This window comes from Brassica rapa, chromosome A02, assembly GCF_000309985.2.
Source record: "Brassica rapa cultivar Chiifu-401-42 chromosome A02, CAAS_Brap_v3.01, whole genome shotgun sequence".
NCBI lineage: Eukaryota > Viridiplantae > Streptophyta > Magnoliopsida > Brassicales > Brassicaceae > Brassica > Brassica rapa.
The window spans coordinates 2,177,434-2,197,366 of NC_024796.2; the positions used below are offsets into that span (position 1 = coordinate 2,177,434).

Here is a 19,933-nt window from a genome sequence, read left to right on the forward strand (position 1 = left end):
ATTTCAAAACCTGTATTCCAATACGCTTAAATATTCCCCCACGCGCCCGCCACCTCCTACCGCTTTATCCCGTCACATCCGCTTCAAACCTCTTTAACCTCCCCACTCTACCTCTCACCACCTCTCCCGGTCACACCAGTTTAACTCTCTCATCCGTTTTCGATTTTTTTTTCTCTCTCTCTCAGCTGAGGTTGATCGATCTTCTTCCTTCTCCTCGTCCCTTTGGATCTGGGAATGTGGTTCTGTCTTTCGGACATTTAACGTTTAGATTCAGACAGCCTCTGATCTTCCGACAAGGGTAAGTTGGATCAGAACTTTCGTTATTATTTAATTTTAATTTTAATTGAGTATTGGAATATGATGTGTTGTTTGTTCGATGTATTCTCAATCTGAAGAGCTTTCAGCTTGAGTTTTCGAGATTTCTATAGTCGTTGACTATTCATTGACTTACTTTTAAGATCTTTTAATTTTTCTTATATATATTAATTTTGGTTTTAAGGTAGTTGGTCTTATGAATCATCTGTTCTTAAAAAAGTTGTTCATCTGTTTGGTTGGTAGGAACGTTAATGTTAGATGAGTATGTTCGTCTGAACTGAACTGAATCTGTTGTTTCTTAGTTTTTTTTTTTAAATTTCCTTCTTTTGGGTTTAGCCTTTATAAATTGATTTTATTCAGAAAATTTTCAGACTTTATTAGATCTGATTGTGAAAGATTTAATCTTTGAGTTTTCTTCTAAGTAAATCTTCTGACTTTATTTTTTTTTACTTATCAAATTTGTTTCCTTTATTTCCTCGGTCAATTTATTTATTTATTTGCCAAATTTTTATTGCAGGCATACGTTTATATTAAGCATGTGTGGTCTCTTTAAGAAGCTGGACACAGAGAACAACGCTCTCTCACATTCTTTGTCCAAACCCATGAACGATGCTGCTGAGTGTGAACATTCGTTTTCCGCTTTACTTGAATTCGCTGCAGACAACGACGTGGAGGGTTTTAAGCATCAACTCTCTCTTGTCTCTAGCATCAACCAGGCGTCTCTCTGGTACAGACGCCAGAGGCTTATTAAAAGAATGGTCGTTGAGCAAAGAACCCCGCTCATGGTTGCTTCTCTATACGGAAGCTTAGACGTTGTGAAGCTTATTCTCTCCTTCCCTGAAACTGATCTGAATCTCACTTGCGGTCCGGATAAAAGCACTGCTCTCCACTGCGCTGCCTCTGGCGCTTCTGTGAAGGCCCTGGACGTTGTCAAGCTGCTTTTAAGCGCAGGAGCGGATCCAAACATCATTGATACTCATGGGAACACTCCCGTTGATGTTCTTGTTGCGCCTCGTGGTTTGAGAACGGTCCTTGAGGAGATTTTGAAGAAAGATGAAGATCTGTCGTCTAGCTTGGGGTCGAGTTTCAGGTCTCTCTCGTCGTCGCCTGATAACGGCTCCTCCTCTTTACTCTCTTTGGATTCAGTGTCTTCTCCAACTAAGGCAGAGAAGAAAGAGTACCCGATTGATCCATCTCTGCCAGACATCAAGAGTGGAGTTTACTCCACAGATGAGTTCCGTATGTTCTCGTTCAAGATCCGTCCCTGTTCTCGAGCCTACTCCCACGACTGGACCGAGTGTCCCTTCGCGCATCCGGGGGAGAACGCAAGGAGGAGAGACCCGAGGAAGTCTCACTACACCTGCGTCCCTTGCCCGGATTTCAAGAAGGGCTCATGTAAGCAAGGGGACGCGTGTGAGTACGCTCACGGAGTTTTCGAGTGCTGGCTGCACCCTGCTCAGTACAGGACGCGTCTGTGCAAGGACGGGACGGGTTGTAACCGGAGGGTTTGCTTCTTTGCTCATTTAAAGGAAGAGTTACGTCCTGTGTACGCTTCCACAGGCTCTGGCTTGCCGTCGTCTCCTCGTGGCTCTATGGACATGGCTTCTGTTTTGAACATGTTACCAGGCTCACCTTCTGGTGGTGCTCCGAGCTCTCCTTCTGGAAACGGTGTTTCATCTATGTGTTGGCCTCATCAGAACGTGGTGCCTGCGTTGCATCTCCCTGGAAGCAATGTTCAGTTGAGCCGTCTGAGGTCTTCTCTAAACGCGAGAGATATGCTGCAAGAGTTTGAAATGTCGTCCAGTCCACGGTTTATGAATCATTTCTCAGCTGCTGAGGTTTCGTCTTCGTCTCCTCGTTTCTCTGATCAGCTTGCTGTCTCATCTGTTCTATCACCATCCCACAAATCCGCGCTTCTTAATCAGCTACAGAGGGATAAGCAGCAGAGCATGCTTTCTCCTATTAGGACGAATCTAATGTCTTCTCCAAATAATGTAGAGCAGCGAGCCATGGAGCCTATTTCTCCAATGAACGCTCGGATGAAACAGCAGCAGCAGCTGCATCATTCGCGTAGCCTTAGCTCCCGTGAGTTTGGATCCAATCTGCCACGTGATATGATGATGCAGAGTGATTCTGGCTCCCCGCTGAGTCCATGGTCGAGTTGGGACCAGAACCATAAGGTGGACTGGTCGGTGCAATCCGATGAGTTAGGGCGGTTGAGAAAATCTCATTCTTTGGCTAATAACAAGGAAGCAGATGTGACATGGGTTCAGCAGATGGTAAAAGAGACTGCATCGCCTAGGAACATGAATGGTGCAAGGCCATTGGTTCAAGGTGGTTTGAGTGGGGATCCTCACAGAGACGGTCGTGAGAGTGACATTCTTGATGCGTGGCTCGACCAGCTGCAGCTTGATCGCTAACTCAGTGAGAGAGAGAGAGAGAGAGAGAGAGAGTGGTTGATGTTTCTGTGAAGCTGGGACAAAATCCTGGTAAGTGCTTTTTCGATACTAATAACACCAAAAGGCTCAGTTTGATTTTTTCAGACTTCTTTCTGAAATTTCATTAATTTGTTGTAATTTTTACCTCATTAAATTGATTACTATCTCTTCAGTTGTAGCAAAGGGGGAAGTGTTCCTCTTTGTCTATGATTATTTCCTGTATTTTTGTTTCTCAGTTATTTGTAATATCTCATTCATATTTGTCAATGAACAATGTATGAGAAAATAATAACATATTGTTTCAGGTAATAAGATTCATTCATTTCCTTTTGGTTTTGTTCTGTGTTCGTCTGTTGATACTCTTAACAGCTTTTATAGAGTAAAGTCACGATCAAGTAAAGGTGGTGATCTCGCTTAATACAAAATTGATGCAACTTAAAGAGATCTGGTTACACCTCAAAATGCGAGAGAAAATAAAAAAATCCATAGCTCAAACTCTCTTATAAGTCCTGATATCAATCATTATCAAATCTGATACTCAAAATCCATTCTGAGAGATTATGTACAAGGAAAAGATTGTGAATGTTGATGTGTGGTAGTCCTCAGTTCGCACTACAAGCCAACAAACTTCCACCAGGCTCTATTATAGTGTAGTGTACATATTAACAATTTGACATAAGTCAACACATAGATTTTTAGAAAATTTCAAAAAATATGACAATATTGTTTTAATGCAAAGTTGCATCATGCACTAACATATGATGATGTTCAAAGAGATTTGGAGCCTTTGGTGTCTCTGTTTTTCAAAAAAATAGTGATTTTATAGTGGTTATTTCATCGATTTAGAGAGTATTATAAAGTTTCACTAAATTAATGGATAAATAAATTATAACGATTCCCATATAATATGAAAAAGAGATTAAAATACATTAATACAAATGTAGAATATGGTTGAAAATTTTAAAACAATACTAAAGATTATAGGCTTCAATATACAAAACATTTACCAAAAACTCAATATTTTCGTAGGGGTGTTAACACATAGATTTTGAGAAAATTTTAAAAAACACGACAATATTGTTTTAATGCATAGTTGCATCATGCACTAACATATGATGATTTTCAAAGAGGTTTGGAGCCTTTGTTGTCTCCGTTTTTCAAAAAATAATGATTTTATAGTGGTTATTCCATCAATTTAGGGAGCATTATGAAGTTTTACTAAATTAATGGATATAAAAAAAATTATAATGATTCCCATATACCATGAAAAAGAGCTTAAAATACATTAATACAAATTTAGAATATGGTTAGAAAATTTTAAAACAACACTAAAAATTATAATCTTCAGTATATAAAACATTTACCAAAAATTTTATATTTTCGTAGGGGTTGTTAACATATAGATTTTGAGAAAATTTCAAAAAATATGACAATATTATTTTTATGCATAATTGCATCCTAGGCTAACATATGATGATGTTCAAAGAGGTTTGGAGTCTTTGTTGTCTCTGTTTTCAAGAAAATAGTGATTTTATAGTGGCTATTCCATCGATTTAGAGAGTATTATGAAGTTTTACTAAATTAATTGATAAAAAAAATTATAATGATTCTAATATACCATGAAAAAGAGCTTAAAATACATTTATACAAATTTAGAATGTGGTTAGAAATTTTAAAACAACACTAAAGATTATAGGCTTCAGTATATAAAACATTTACCAAAAAACTCAATATTTTCATAGGGGTTATAACACATGGATTTTGAGAAAATTTCAAAAAATACAACAATATTATTTTAATGCATAGTTGCATCCTGCACTAACATATGATGATGTTCAAAGAGTTTTGGAGTCTTTGTTGTCTCCATTTTTCAAGAAAATAGTGATTTTATAGTGGTTATTCCATCGATTTAGGGAGTATTATGAAGTTTTACTAAATTAATGGATAAAAAAATTATAATGATTCCAATATACCATGAAAAAGAGCTTAAAATAAACTAATACAAATTTAGAATATAGTTAGAAAATTTTAAAACAACATTAAAAATTATAAGCTTCAATATATAAAACATTTACCCAAAACTTTATATTTTTGTAGGGGTTGTTAACATATAGATTTTGTGAAAATTTCAAAAAATATGACAATATTGTTTTAATGCATAGTTGCATCCTGCACTAACATATGATGATGTTCAAAGAGGTTTGGAGCCTTTGTTGTCTCTACTTTTTAAGAGAATAGTGATTTTATAATGGTTAGTCCAATAATTTAGGGAGTATATAAAGTTTTACTAAATTAATTTATGAAAACAATTGAACGATGCTCATTTACCATGAAAGTTTAGCATACATTAATATAAATGTAGAATGTGGTTATAAATTTTAAAACAACACTAAAGATTATAAGGTTCAGTATATAAAACATTTACTAAAAACTCAATATTTTCGTAGGGGCTTAACACCAAGCCAAATAAGAATGTTGACTATTGATATCAGGAAGCTAATGTTCCTGTCACATCAGCTCAAGGCTATGGTGACTCCTTGAGGAACCATATTAAAAAGTTCTTGAAATGTTTAAAAATGTTCGTAAATGTATGTGTGTTTATTCATCTTTTATTAAGGGGTATTTTTTTGTTTACATTGACTAATCATTACATATGGCACGTCAAGCCCTAGTATTATTCAAAACAAAACACTCTCTACCTTTTCAGTATCTATCTATGACAATGTATATATCGGTATTTGCGTTTTGTGTGTGTGGCTATGAATCTTAGTATATTCGGCAACAGGAAAAAAATCATATGCTTTGCTTGAAGTTGAAGTAAAACGAAGGCGCCTCAGTGTTCATCAACTGGTCAAGGTCCCAATATTCTTCCATTCTCACACCCTCAGGTACGTTTCCAGCCCCATTAGTGTTCATGTCGTCATCTAAGTGGTTGGTAATATCTGCGTTGTACCAGTCGCCTTCTTCACATTCCAAAGGTGGAAAGTAGAGTTCCCCTTGTACTCCTGTGTTTATTCCGCAGAAACCATCTACATAAGGGGGAAAGTCGTCATTATACGGGTGGCTGATCAGTTGTGGCGCTGGGAATGGATTGTTGTTGGTTGGCATGTTGGTAAAAGAGGGGTTGACGAATCCTTGTTCTTGTAAGGACATGAAGCTTCCTATAATGTCTTTAAACTCCAAAGACGAGGTGGAATTAGAAGACGAGTCACTTGCTTTGGGTGATGAGGATGAGTTGTTGACGGAGTTGGATGTGTCGGATAATTTCTTTAGCCTTTTCTTTATTGTTGAGTTCCAAAAGTTCTTGATCTCGTTGTCGGTTCGACCAGGCAATCGTGCTGCAATCTGAGACCACCTATTAAATCGATGAATGAGAAGAAAGAGAGTAGACTAATTCAATGAGACGTGGTATGTAATTAAATTTATAAAAGTGCATTGTTTGCATGGGAATTAGAAGCAAAGTACGTGAAAGAAAATTACTGCAACTACTATAAAACAAATACATTTGCGTTCAAATAAATTGTCGTTAAATGATTTCACATAAGTTTCGAAAAAAATATGTAATTTAATTTTATTAAATTAACTAACAAATACTAAAGATAAGTATACAATTAATAGAAAATGTATAATTGTTTTCACGAAGTCATGTCCAACGTGAAGTATAAACTCAAAAAAATGTATGTTTCTGTAGGAAGTGACAGGAAAAAAAATAAAGTGTATAATTAGAAAATAAAAGTTGAAGTAAAACCCTAAAGAAGAAAAGAAAAGGTGATAAAGACACAAAAGTCGGTTTCACGAAAACAAGTTTTTTTTTTGTAAGAGCACTCTCTTAAGTCTTAACACTCACGATTAACGGACTCTGACCACTCACATAAGGACATAATTACACGTGAATGTACTCATTCCTAGTTTGGTTATTGCGTCTACTTTCTAATGCTACTATAATTATAATTGGATCAATTTTCTTCTTAAAAAATCATTCATCTCTTTGAATTTTAACAGTTATCGTCCCAGTGAAAATTCGAACCAAACTCTATTTTCAACATGAAGTTCGATCATATCTTTTTAGGATTTGTATATCATGTATCGTATATAGTCACAATAGAGCATACACACGAACTGTTTATGTTAACTCGCTATAGCCTATATGTATATAGATTAGCTCACATCTTATATGTTTTTTTTTTTCTAAAGAACTTAAAAAAAAAACACACACACTGACACACACACACATTTCTTATATGTTTAACCGGTCGAAAAACACACACACATGCTAGTTGATCTAATTCAACAATTTGATCGTTTTAATTAAGGTGGACTTTTGTTCTTGCTCAGTTGGCTTGGCTTTCTCTATATATGCGTTTTTACAATTTACCCATAAACCAAAAATTACCAAGACAATTTTAAGCAATATTTACCTAAAACATGCTAGTTGGTATAAGAAAATTTATCCATTATAGTTACCTTTTTAATTGATAACATGTAAAACAACCAAAACGATTGCAAAAATATATACCTGTTGCCGAGAATGGAATGAAAACGAATGATGAGTTCCTCTTCCTGAGGAGAGAAAGCGCCACGCTTGAGGTCAGGACGAAGATAGTTGATCCAACGAAGACGGCAGCTTTTGCCACATCGTTGAAGGCCTGCGTTTTTGGCTACATCGCTCCAACATCCTTGCCCATTGGTTATCATATATTGCATCAGCTTTGAGTCTTCCTCTGGAGACCAAAGCCCCTTCTTCATCTTCTTTACTTGATGAGTGACTACATTTGCTACCTCTGGTTTTCTCATCTTTTTTTTTTGTTGAGTTAATTGTTTCTCTTAATCTTTCTCAAGGCTCGATCGATTTGTTGATGTGAACCAGTGAAGTTTGTTTTTATAACAGAGAGAGAGAGAGAGAAAAGAGAGAAGACTTGATGAAGGGAGAATGATGATGATGAGGAAAGGGATGGTTGTATGGTTTGCTTACAATTCTAGGAAGACAAACCAATTTTTCAATTTTCATCTTCTCCCTTTTTAATATATACTAGATTCTAACCCGCGCTGTTGCGCGGGATTTTTTATATTAATATATATATATATATATATAATATCTGTTTTTAAATAAAAAAATTATAATTTGATGATAATTTCTAAATTTCGGTTTGCGTCAAAATTGTATTTTTTGGTTTTTAGTTTGGTTCTGGTCCGATTATAGATTTTTTTTGGTTCAAGAAATATAGTAGTGGCATGGTTATTTATAATTTTGGGTTTGATTGGGTTTTGTTATTTTCGTTTGGTTCAAATAACAATGTTAGGAACCTGATAAAATTTTGTCTTCAATTCGAAGGTATAGATCTGAACATAAATATAGAATTTTTGATCTTGATTTTAATTTAGGTAGCTATATTTTACTGTCCTTATATGTAAATTATGTGTAGGGAATCGGTATATCTCAAGATTATATACCATATTATAAAATATATGCTAATTTTGTGCATGTATATAATAGAGTTAAGATGTATATTCAACAGCTATGATCAGAATATACCATTATCATTTTGAAGTAAAATTTTTTTTGTCTAAATAAGGATTAAGTAGATGTATTTTAGCTAATCAATCACTATATATTGGTAGTTGTTGAAACTAATTATAAGGAAGTTAAATAGATTGAGAATACTATTGTCGATTAATTTATAAGGAAGGAAATGGGGTTTTAATAATTGTAATATAGTTATCTTTAAAAAACAATTATCATCAAGTTTGAGAGATGAATTGGTGACTGAAGTATGTACAAAGAATATTTTCAGTTTATATTCATTACATATTTAATTTTATTTAATTATTCTCTTAATTTAAAAAAATACATTTATTATGTATACTATAAATTAAATTTAAATTAATTATACACATAAAAATTACATATTTTCAAGTATTGATGCTTATTTTCTTTAAATTAAAATAATTTTATCCTTTCAAAGCCAGAGTAAAAATTTAGTTAATTTAATTAGTAATACATTATATCATCTCTAAAATTTAGTTAATTTAAAAATAGTTACTTTTATAATTAAAAGTAACATTGATTTAAATTTTAAAATAAATAGAGATAAATTGGCGTTAAATTTAATTATATTTTACAATTTCATTATTTAGAAAACACACATTTATTTGAATGGTCTTAAACGTATAGGAATTTGGCAAATTAGAATTTAATTTTGTGGGTTGGTAGGTTGAAAAGAATGACAAAACAATTGTAAACGTACCCAAAACAATTGTAAGCGTTTAGAATTCAAGTTTGAGAATGCAACTTATTATATTTATACCACAAAAACAATTGTAAACGTACCCAACTCAATAGTCAAAAAGCTAACGCATATGTGGTACTTCAATTTAATTTTTTTAGTTTTTGTGGTATAAATATAATAAGTTGCATTCTCAAACAGTCAAACTTGAATTCTAAACGCTAAACTTTGAAATTCAAGGAAACAACTATCATCTAACCCTATAACTCTTTAGTACAATAAATCAAAACTTCGTACATAATATTTTTTTTTTGGATCAAATTTACATAATAATTTAACCTATACAATTACAGAGACAATATTACCAGCAAAAAAAACCTTATATTATACGTATTATACAAATGAAAAGAAGGAAACAGGAAGCCGTCAGATTCAAGAAACATAAACATCTTCTTTCAGGGTTTTTAACCGTCTGATTTTTAAAGAAGCTTTTCATCTCTCGGCAAGTCCATTTTCTGCGAGCATTCAAACTTTTGACCTTTTTGGTCTATGTCCAGGAAAAAAACTGTGTGCACAATAAAGCTACTCTAACCATTTCTTATAACTCAATCTCATCAGAGCTCTTCTTCTTGAGCAATTTTTTACCCATAAACACCTCAAGTTTCTTCTCTTGATGTATCTTTTTAACTCAATCAAGCATAGCACCTTTATGGTTAGACGCTTTATCAAACTTAAGAACTTTTTTTCTCGTTTAAGCTCAAGAAGAAGAACCCCAAACCTGAAAACATCGTTTTTCTCAGAGGATTGATCAGTTGATAGATATTCAGGAGGAATGTGACAAACCGTGCCTCTAACTGCGGTTGTGATATGAGAATCTTGGTGATCCAAGAGTTTTGCCAAACCAAAATCACCAACCATAGTTTCACAGTAATCAATAGTAATAAAGAAGTATATTCGCTGCTTTCACGTCACGATTAATAATCTTCTGATCATATTGCTCATGGAAACACAAGCCCTCTTCCAGCTCCTATCATTCTAGACTCGACGCTTGCATTAGACATGTAAGGATAAACCAGAAGCTTTTCAGTTTGTGTGATGCAGAACAGATAAATTGATCAATTTCGACTTCTGACTGAAAATGAATTTCCCCTCCTAATGCATTTTCATCTTTAAGACTTTTCACCGCAACCACCGTACTGTCTCCAAGTATTCCTCTGTATACATTTCCATAGCCTCCTTTTTCCCAATTGGTTTTTACTGGTAAAGTTATTTGTCACGACCTGAAGCTCCCTGAAACCAAATCTTCTGAGGTGTCCAAGTGAAACTTCCTCATAATGATGCCCATCTGATAAGCCATTACAACATAAGTTTCTTTCAAGTGAATCTTCTAAGAATGTTGTATTGTATGCAAGTAAGAAACTGAGAAATTTCTCAAACCTTTAACATCAAAGAATGTCTTTTGGTTTTGTCTTTGTCTCCACCATAAAAACAACCCAAAGGCAATGAAGATCAGTGATACAATTCCAACGCTGATTCAACCCCAATTGCCATTTTGTGATTCTTAGATCTACCCCAGGTATAATGGCAAAGAGAAAGCAGTTGTTAGGTAGGTATGATCAAATGGTGTACACGATTGGTAGAGGAATTGTTTGCCTAGATTCTAAAACCCAACCAAGATATAAAAAGTTGTTTAGTCGTCAGCTTATACTTGGTTCAGTCATTAACATGAAAGCACATCAGTGAAGTTTATGATTATCTGAGTCAGTTTTGAGATCAAAGTCAAAACTCTAAAGCAGGATCATGAAATCGTTAGCAGTTTCTTGGATTCGTTGACGGCTTTGATATGCTGTTGAGATTTCGATGATATGGCAACAATAGGTTTAATTTCGTTGATTGGGAAAACTGGTTAATAGATATGACTAATTTAATAATTAGGAAAAGGTGTGTTAAGAAGATAAAATGACATTAATAAAATTATAGAAATAAGAGTGTCTATATATTTAGTCACAACAATTTTAATAAGGCCAAATTTAAAACATGCCATGGTAAATTTCAAATAGGACTCTGTTTTAATAGATTAGATATATTCCTTATTTTAAGCATTATTATATATATACTATAATATAATATACGGTATGTTGCATTGTTATAAAACATACAAAAACATATATACATTTCTAGTCGACCAATATTGTTTGTGTGGTGCATAAAATACACCAACAACATGTGTATATAACTAAGTTAACCAAGTGAAGAAACGTTAGTTGGTCGGTCATGACGAAAACGGTTCTGAGAGCGACCCGAAATGCAAACTTCAAAGCCAAAAGGAGAAGTGCTCTTCACTTGTTCAACTTTTTTTCTTTTTGAATATATAAACCATATGCATTTGTTTCTTCATTCACAAGGTATATATTACAGACATGTCTAATTCATTAACCTTAAGTGTGTATATATAATACTATTTAACATTAATTTATATATTCATGAACATGTCTATTTTCTATTCAAGGATATCTTCATTTTCAAGGTAAGCAAATGTTGAGTTATTTCATTAATATTTACGTATATTAAGCTGTTTTTCGATTGTATATATACATAAGTTGACGAGTGTCATAACCCTTTTTGTTTGTTTTATATTAAGCTTAGCAGCCGAGCAAGAAGTTTTGCTTCGGCTTCACACAACCACCTCTCGCGCACCAACACGTACACTTGAAGAAATCAAATTATTGTTATGGAGAAAATATTATACTCCTTTATCCATATATTTTATCTTTTTATTGGAAAGAAACGTGGGTCACGATTTTTAACTTCTCGATTTACACTAAAATCCGAAAATAAACATAACTTTTTATACAATCATAAACAAATCCACAGATAAAGTACAAAAGAAGTTGGAATATTGAATCTTGAAGATATTGCTAATGGAAAAGGACTAAAGATCATAGGTTTTTGGGAGAGATAGTAGTTTGTGTAAATCTTTATTATCGACTCCATCTTTGAAGACATTAATCTATAGACTATATATCTAAACATGATAAATTGATGTGTTTTTAGCTAGAAAATGTAAGTTCCTTTGTAGTATGGGGAATGTGAGTTTTTGGTGATACAATTATCATTGTTTTTAATAAAATATTGAATTTTCTTCGACTCTAAATTGAAATTTGGATGACAGAATTACAATGTATATCACAACTTAGAATATAACTTTGTGGTAGAAAGAATTAACAGTATTAGTTATAACTTTGAAAATATAGTTTAGCTATTTAACAACCAAACTTTAAATATACCACTCTAAAATCTATTAATTTTATCTATATGCAGATGTCTGCTAAGACTAACCCTAAACAGAAGGGTCAGTGTATAATTAACTCTAGACACACAAAAATAATCGCTTAATATATATATCAATAAAGTAGTGCGAGGTTAATCACTGTACAAAATGTAGTCTCGTGTGTATTACACTCTTTTGAGACTATAACGGAAACCTCAAGTTTATTTATTTGAAACATTAATCATGCATATGTCATTTTCCTCAATGAAGACAAAGTGGTTACTAACTAAGAAAGCAATTATCACCCATGAGAACTGAATCCCAAATAAAAGAAATTAACAAACACTACCATTGAATCAAAGCATTAGCTTAAACTTGAATCTTACTTTACAGCGTGATATATCTTAATTTATACTTTTATATTTGTATTATATGTTCTTTTAATAAATAACAAAAAAATTACTATAAAGTATCACTCACTTCAGGACAATCATTTTGGGGACAAAATCTAATTGGTTGATCATTATGCATTTGCATACATACATATAATTTGTGGTGAACTTTTTGTTACACTTGTCGTGATTAGGTTGTCTTTGAAGAAACACATAACATCGGACTTCACTTATCTGCGCCAATTGAAATCTTTAACCTAACCCACCCAGTTCCGTTAGGAACGTTTTCAGCTAATAGCTATAATAGATAGTTCTCAAACTAACCCCTGCCGTCACGTTATAGTCACCTAGAAAAATCAGTGCAACCCAGACGAAACTTTTGGCTGTTAACAGCTAATAACTAATAAATAACAATTATGAAGCTGTTATTTTTGTTTTATTCGACCTCTTACTGTATTTGCTTTGACTTGACGATGTGTTATATTCTTTTTGTACCTTCTAAAATAATTAAAGTAAAATTTGTCTTCTGCATCACCCCATCCACAGCTTACAGGTAAACCGCTTCGACCACAAGGTATTCACACAGTGAATACGATGGGAACAGTCACTGAGTACTAGTAATATTACACTGTAATTTTCTTCTTCAAGAAAAAGTACTAAAGCTGATTTGTATATATTAGGGCACCACTAAGTTTCTTTTTGCTTGGTAGTTAATGTGGCACCACTAAGTTCTTTGTTAATAGGACGCTGCTGCTTTATGATCAAGTGTCACGTTGCTCAAAGATAACAAATGAAAAAGTGAAAAATAGAAAGATTGAACTCCGATCAAGACTCACTTAACGAACTCTTTCTAGAAATTTACTTTCAAATCACCTTTTGAACGTAGTATCTTAAACGATAAAGTGGAATCACCATGACATCATATGATTTCTTCAATTTTTCTTTATGAAATGTTTCTTTGTATTTTGAAAGATATAAGAAGGGCAAAAAGTCAGCACTTTAATTAATTAAAAATTAGAAAAATTACTTTTAAATCACCTTTTGGTAAGCAATAGTACTACATTAATTCATAAACATCAAATAGAGCTCCTAACCGTACACTGACAAAGTTATAAATTTGTAATCCAATAGTTAATTCATTAATTTAAAAATCTATCCCAAAAACAAGAGACAAGTAATGCAATAATAAAAATGATCATTATTCATGTCTCATAAGTCACTTTGTTAAGAACATAGCATATCAACAGGAGATACTAGCCTCTGATAATTTTTAACATAGAAAAAATGTGAAGTTTTATAACCTACGATAATTCTTAACAAACAAATATGTACAAGATACAACTAAAGCCTAAGAAGAAACACAAGAGATAATCAACAAGAGAGTGTGACTCTCTTCTAGCCTTATGACTAGTACCTGCAAATAACCTTACATCTCAACACCATATCTTGAACATAAAAACCAGGCATCACCATAACCTTAACCCGCACCGGTCTACATGACCCTGTTGATCTCTGCCTGTCCCTATCTCCACCCATATCTTCCATATAACTTGACTCAAACACTCTGTTCTCCTCCACCCTCAAGATCCCTAACGCTGGCTTGAGCGAGAAGGCAAGCAAATGAAGCAGCCAGACACATTTTGCAGCGACAAAAAACGCTTGTAACATCTGTTCAGACCATGGTCTTGTCCATTTCAACGTTGTAATGATCAAATTCATCTTCTCATCGCAGAATCTACTGAACTCTTCGCTGTGGTATTTTGTACCCTTTTCCATTACCTCGTTCCAGCTCAAGTTTCTTAAAGAAGCAAAGGAAGAGAACTTCGCTTTTCGATCTTGTTCTTGATCAAGAAACTTCGGTTTACCGTTCTTTTGGAAGACACAGTTCTCGAAATCTTGGTATATAGATTGGCTCATGATGGCTTCTAAGTGGTACTGAATGATCTTGGAGTGCTTAGAGGTGAATGACAAGTTGTGTGGTTGAAGGAGAGTGTTGATGTTACTAATCAGAGTCGAGTCTTCTTCATCGATCTCTGCGACTAATGATTTCAAGAACTGTTTTATCGATAATCTTGATTCGGATACAATCTGCAAGAACCTTTCAACCATCACATCTTCACTCACTGGCATCTTCTCTCGTGACACTAAAGCTTTCTTTAAACCGTCACAGTAACTTTCCAAGTACTTAAGCTTCTCGTTAAACTCTCTCAACGAAGATTTCATCTCCGAGACTTGTGTCAACGCAGCGTCTCTGCTTCTGTTTGCTTCCATCAACTCTCTCTTCAACTTCTCAGGAACTTCCTCTGATCTCTCGGTTCTACTAGGGGAGTTAAAGATCGAGTTGCTCTTGTGCTTTCTCTTTAACTTGGGGAACAACCAAGACAACACTCTGCCTCCACTGTTCCTTGGCTGAGAAGTAACAGCAGCTGAATGTGAATCCGTCAAGGGCACAACAAGATTAGAGTTCTTGAAGCTCTTGGTGTCGAAACCTCTTTGTTTGTAGTCATTACAAGAAGAGACCGATCTAAAATGCAACGTTTGGGATCTGAGAGTATGTCTCAAGTCTTGATCTTCACCTCCAACACAAGACTCATCCAAATTCTCAGATGATGTGAGATTCTTACGATGAAATGCAGGCACAGGCTCATCTCCATAGCTCTGTTTCAAAAACCAAGAGGGAATTTTAGCAGTGTAAAGTGGAAAAGACAGTAACTTCTGTCCAAAATTAAGAACAGTGTGTCAGCTAAGGACAAAAACAAAACAATGTTTCTACCAAATTCAGGTCTTTTCTGTTTTGTCTTTATACTTCACAGTGGTTTTAATTATTGAAGTGGTTAACCTAATTCTATACTGTATACTACTGTTTTTTTGTCTGTGAAAATAATAGATATTGTATGAAGCTTCAAAACGTATAAAGACATGTATAATAACATAAGAAATATCAAAAAAAAAAAATACTGAAAGCAATTGTAATTATGGAGCCTAAACCGGATTCAACCAATAAATCTTGTGTTTGATGATTTTTTTTTTTTTAAATCTTTAAAATTCCAACAAACTCAAATTCCCATACATAATATCGAAATGAATCAAGTTAGAGATAATAAAAAGTGATGAAAAAACTCAAAAATAAAGAAAAGAGAAATTTTTTTTGTAACTGAGGAAAAGAGAAGTTACAGGAGTGAAAACAGGATAATCATGAGCAGAGAGGTTGTGGAGATGACGAGAAGCTGGAGACGATGAAGAAGGGATTCTGATAGATGGGCTTAACTTCTGCATAAGTGCCCTCATCTTCACACCGTTTGCTATGACCTCTTCTTTTTCTCTATCCATGTTCATTCTTGTTTCAAAAGAAGCCATGGAAGAAGATGTAAGAAAAGAATGAAAGATGAGACAGAGAGGTTGTGAATGAGATTGTCCAAGAGGAAAGGGTGGTGATGATGGGATGATGTCTGTGTGAGAAAGAGAGAAAATCCAAAGAATGTTCTGTCTCCCTTCTCTTTAAAAGGACTGATACAAAGAGTGCATGTGCAGAGCAGAGAGACCAATTTTGTTGTGTACGAAAATGCCCCTTATTTTCTTATTTGTTTCTTTTTCAGCTCTTCTGTTTTTGTTTCTTTGGTAAACTTTAATCTTTCTACATGATTGTTGTTTTATCCACTGCCAAAAAAAACAGAATTCCACCATTTTAAGATATTAACAATCATCAAAATCTTTTCAAACTAAAAATGTTTAATTGGTATGAATTACTTGATTTATTTCCATCAAAAAAAAACTAGAGAATATCATAACAATTCATATATACTTAAGACTAAGAAAAAGTACTCACAACTAGAAATAAAATATATTTCTTATATATGCATATAAAATATTAGTATCATTAAAATTAGTAAATAAAATTACAAATCTAAACAAAATGCTAAATATTCAAAATTATTCTATATAGTAGCAAAAATAAAATGCTAAATATTGAAAAAATCAAATATGATTAGATACGTCAAATGATTCACATATAAAGAATCATAGTTTAAAATTAATTTTAGGAAAGTAATTTCATGATAAATGATTATAATATCTTAGAAAATTAAATACTAGTCACTGGAGAATGTATTAAGGACCTCATGCGATGGAACTTCAGTTTCTATTGCAGTCAGCACTTTGATAATATAAGTAATGCAATCAAAATTTTCATATGTTTACATGTATTATCTATCACTATCGAGTAGCTAATTGGTTAATATTAGAGTGTCATAACCTAAGTTCAAATGTGGGAGTTAGCATAGGTGAAGTGTGTATGTTGGTGACTAATATTTGTACGTGTCAAATGCGTTTGTTATAATTCCGACAATTTGAAAGATTTGTCGAGTGATCATATGCATTCCACTCGCTAAAATGTTTATTCGATATATACTACAAAACAAATAGGTCATTCTTTAGTTAAAAGCTGACAAAACCATATTTGTTAGTATATGATAGAACTTTCCGTGTGGGACTGATCATTTAATAAGAGTTGTTTTGCAATAATGTTGTAAAGTGGAGTTGTTTACATCAGTGAGGAAAGAAAGTCAAGATATTAGGAGAAAAGTAGTATTAATCTACTAATAATATAATGATGACAAAATCATTGTTAAGTGATTAGTTCAACAACTAACAGAGAACAGTCCAATGAAAATCTAATCTTCCTAAGACATCTACCAATACAAAAACGTTTCTTGAGTGATAACACTCAGAACTTCAAGCAGTTAATAGATTTTGAGTCATTACCATACAATTTTTTTTTGTACATATCTGCACAATGTAGTGGTTGATAAGGTGTTTACTTTTTTCAGAGTTCTCACTAAAATTCAAATCAACAAAAAGGCACTAACGGCTACCATGTAGATAACAGCATGATTTTTCTATAAGTTATTGAGCAGAAACTCTGATGTTTTATATAGCCTATTGAAGAATTCATTTTCAAACTCAAAGAACCCAATTCAAAAGTCAGTTTTGAGAGTTATAGATATGAACTATGAAGTCATCATCCTGAAAATATGTAATTATGGAATATATATCATACTTTTAGCTACAAATATAAAATGTTTTGTTTTTCTCTCTCTCAGAAATGGCAAATGATACTAAACCCATCTCTTATGTGAACCAGAGGAAGAAGCTCTTGGGGCAACCTGAACTGGCCTTCTAGATTTCTTTGAATCACCAGCAGAAGAAGCCCCTCGCATCCTTGAAGAAGAAGAAGAAGAAGCAGCAACAGGCTTCCGAGTAGTAGTCAATGGACTAACCACAGAAGACGGCTTCACAGATTTCACAAGTGAAGCCATGGATTTAGCTGGTGCTGATTTATAAGTTTGTTCCAAAGCTAAGGGTTCCTCCTTGATGGAAACAACTGGAGCATCCTCCTCCAACAAAGTTCGTCGAGGTGTGTTTGCAGGAGTATCTGAATCAGAGGATGAAGAAGCTGTAGAAACATCCAGATCATAAAGAAGATTGTCCACTCTCATTGGGAATTCAAAGGTATTTGAGGGTGCAGCTGAGTAGGAAGGCCTCTGTAGCCTAGTGAGCTGAGTAACCTACACATATGACAACCAATGAACACCTTTGAGATGAAGTTTAGTAGTAAAAGTTTCTCACCTTTTCTTCTAACAATAGTACGTCCCTCTTGAGCTTCTTGATGATTGTTTTCTTCCTGCGAACAATCTCTTCAAGCTCTGTTTCTCGCTGTTAAAGAGAGAATTAGACACACGTTTGTTCAACTTATATGAAAAAAACATAATCTAAGGCTTATTGAACAACAAGAACAAAGTCTTACCTTTGAACAAGCTTTGTTGGTTAACTGAAGAAACGAAGTTAAGTCCTTTATTGTTGCATCTTTCTCTTGACACTCCTTTCTGAGAGAAAGCATGTCTTGGTCTAGTGAAAGATTATCAAACTGCAATAAACATTTAAAACAAATAGTCTTCATTTGCAACAACAAACAAAAAAACAAGATCCAACACAAAGATTGTTTCAGTATACACACATACATGGAGTTCTGCAGCAGAAGTGACACTAGAACACCAATCTGACAAGTAAGACAAACGCCTCTCTTCTTGCTCAGCTTCAACCACCAGATTCGTTGAAGCTTTATCCTAAGCAACAGAAGCATCAAGAACATAATCTCCATGTAAAAGCAAGAGAGCACAAACAAACACACACACACACCTGTATACCAGATGAGGAGTGATGATGCTGATCACAAAGCAAGCAACCACACTCTACAAACTTAACATTCTCAGATCCAAACTTCTCTCTAAACTTCGATTCCAGATCATCATCATGACCTGAGACCTTGACAAGACTTAGCTGTTGACAGAGATCATCCAGCTTCTGTTGCATCCCTGTAAGAACCTGGTCCTGAAAACAAATCCACACACCACAGATTAAATCAAAAAACATTAAAAGCAAACGTTTTTATAAAAAAAAATCAAAACGTAAAATTAAAACCATAATTAAACATTTAAAGTCTATAAAGGAGCGAACTTTAAGATCAATTGACTTCCGGAGCTGCCGAATCACGCCGTTCTTCTTCGATTCCGCGGCGGCGGCGCCGATAACCGCCACGATCATGACCCTCTGGTGAGGCGTAAAGAGCTCCCACGCTAGGGCTTCGTCTCGGCCGATTGATCGCGCCGAGCTGGTGGGATCGTCGAGAAGGCTCTTGAGAGAGGTGTAACGAGATGATTGCAGCGGCTGGGTACGACGACGAGTGAAGTGGAGACGAGCGGAGGGAGGAGGAGCGAGGGAGGAGAAGGGTGAGAGGTGGACTGAAGCGGGCGGGATTGGGTAGGATCCGGGATCCGAACCGGGTTCCTCCATTTGGATCCGAGGAGGAGTGATCGAGGTTTTGCAGAGAGCGTTTCAATTTTTTTTGAGTTTTTTGGATTTTTCTGCGATTTCAAAATTGGGATTTTCCCTCCGATGTGGGGGTTAGGGGGAGACGAAGAGGTTTGAAGGTTAACGTTGGTGTCATGGTCACCACCATCGTCTGGGTTGTACACATGTTTTTGTCTTTTTCTGTTTATGAATATCATTTATGGTGAAAAGACTATCATTAGTACTAATGGATTTAGTTTAATTTAAGTCAATAGTTATATTTTATAAATAAAAATGGTTTAGGTAGTTATAGAATAACCAGTATGGTAAGAATTTTTTACAAACTTATGAAATATTTATAAAATTGTCTTTATGAATTTATGTTTTCGTTTTTGTTAATATTTTAGTGTCTTTTAGAAACTGAATGAGAGATGAAGGTTGGTGATA

General features: G+C 34.2%; 4 protein-coding genes across 4 annotated transcripts; 1 reads left to right on the top strand and 3 right to left on the bottom strand.

Moving 5' to 3' along the window:
- Window positions 1-51: 51 nt before the first annotated feature.
- LOC103850829 (zinc finger CCCH domain-containing protein 56) lies at window positions 52-3,081 on the top strand. The gene is made up of 2 exons (XM_009127619.3): window positions 52-298; window positions 833-3,081. Exon 2 carries the CDS (start codon window positions 852-854, stop codon window positions 2,733-2,735), a length of 1,884 nt encoding a protein of 627 aa, XP_009125867.1. The 5' UTR covers window positions 52-298; window positions 833-851; the 3' UTR covers window positions 2,736-3,081.
- A 2,248-nt stretch (window positions 3,082-5,329) lies between these two features.
- Window positions 5,330-7,744, bottom strand: LOC103850831 (transcription factor MYB46). Its single transcript, XM_009127620.3, has 2 exons — window positions 7,270-7,744; window positions 5,330-6,108 (listed from the first exon to the last, which is right to left on the bottom strand). Exons 1-2 carry the CDS (start codon window positions 7,545-7,547, stop codon window positions 5,547-5,549), a joined length of 840 nt encoding a protein of 279 aa, XP_009125868.1. The 5' UTR covers window positions 7,548-7,744; the 3' UTR covers window positions 5,330-5,546.
- Window positions 7,745-13,818: 6,074 nt separating this feature from the next.
- Window positions 13,819-17,419, bottom strand: LOC103850832 (IRK-interacting protein). The gene is made up of 2 exons (XM_009127621.3): window positions 15,815-17,419; window positions 13,819-15,298 (listed from the first exon to the last, which is right to left on the bottom strand). Exons 1-2 carry the CDS (start codon window positions 15,995-15,997, stop codon window positions 14,048-14,050), a joined length of 1,434 nt encoding a protein of 477 aa, XP_009125869.1. The 5' UTR covers window positions 15,998-17,419; the 3' UTR covers window positions 13,819-14,047.
- Window positions 17,420-17,657: 238 nt separating this feature from the next.
- Window positions 17,658-19,741, bottom strand: LOC103850833. The gene is made up of 6 exons (XM_009127622.3): window positions 19,154-19,741; window positions 18,836-19,027; window positions 18,658-18,762; window positions 18,444-18,563; window positions 18,266-18,352; window positions 17,658-18,204 (listed from the first exon to the last, which is right to left on the bottom strand). The coding sequence occupies exons 1-6, from the start codon at window positions 19,487-19,489 to the stop codon at window positions 17,755-17,757; spliced, it is 1,290 nt and encodes a 429-aa protein (XP_009125870.1). The 5' UTR covers window positions 19,490-19,741; the 3' UTR covers window positions 17,658-17,754.
- Between the last annotated feature and the right edge of the window lie 192 nt (window positions 19,742-19,933).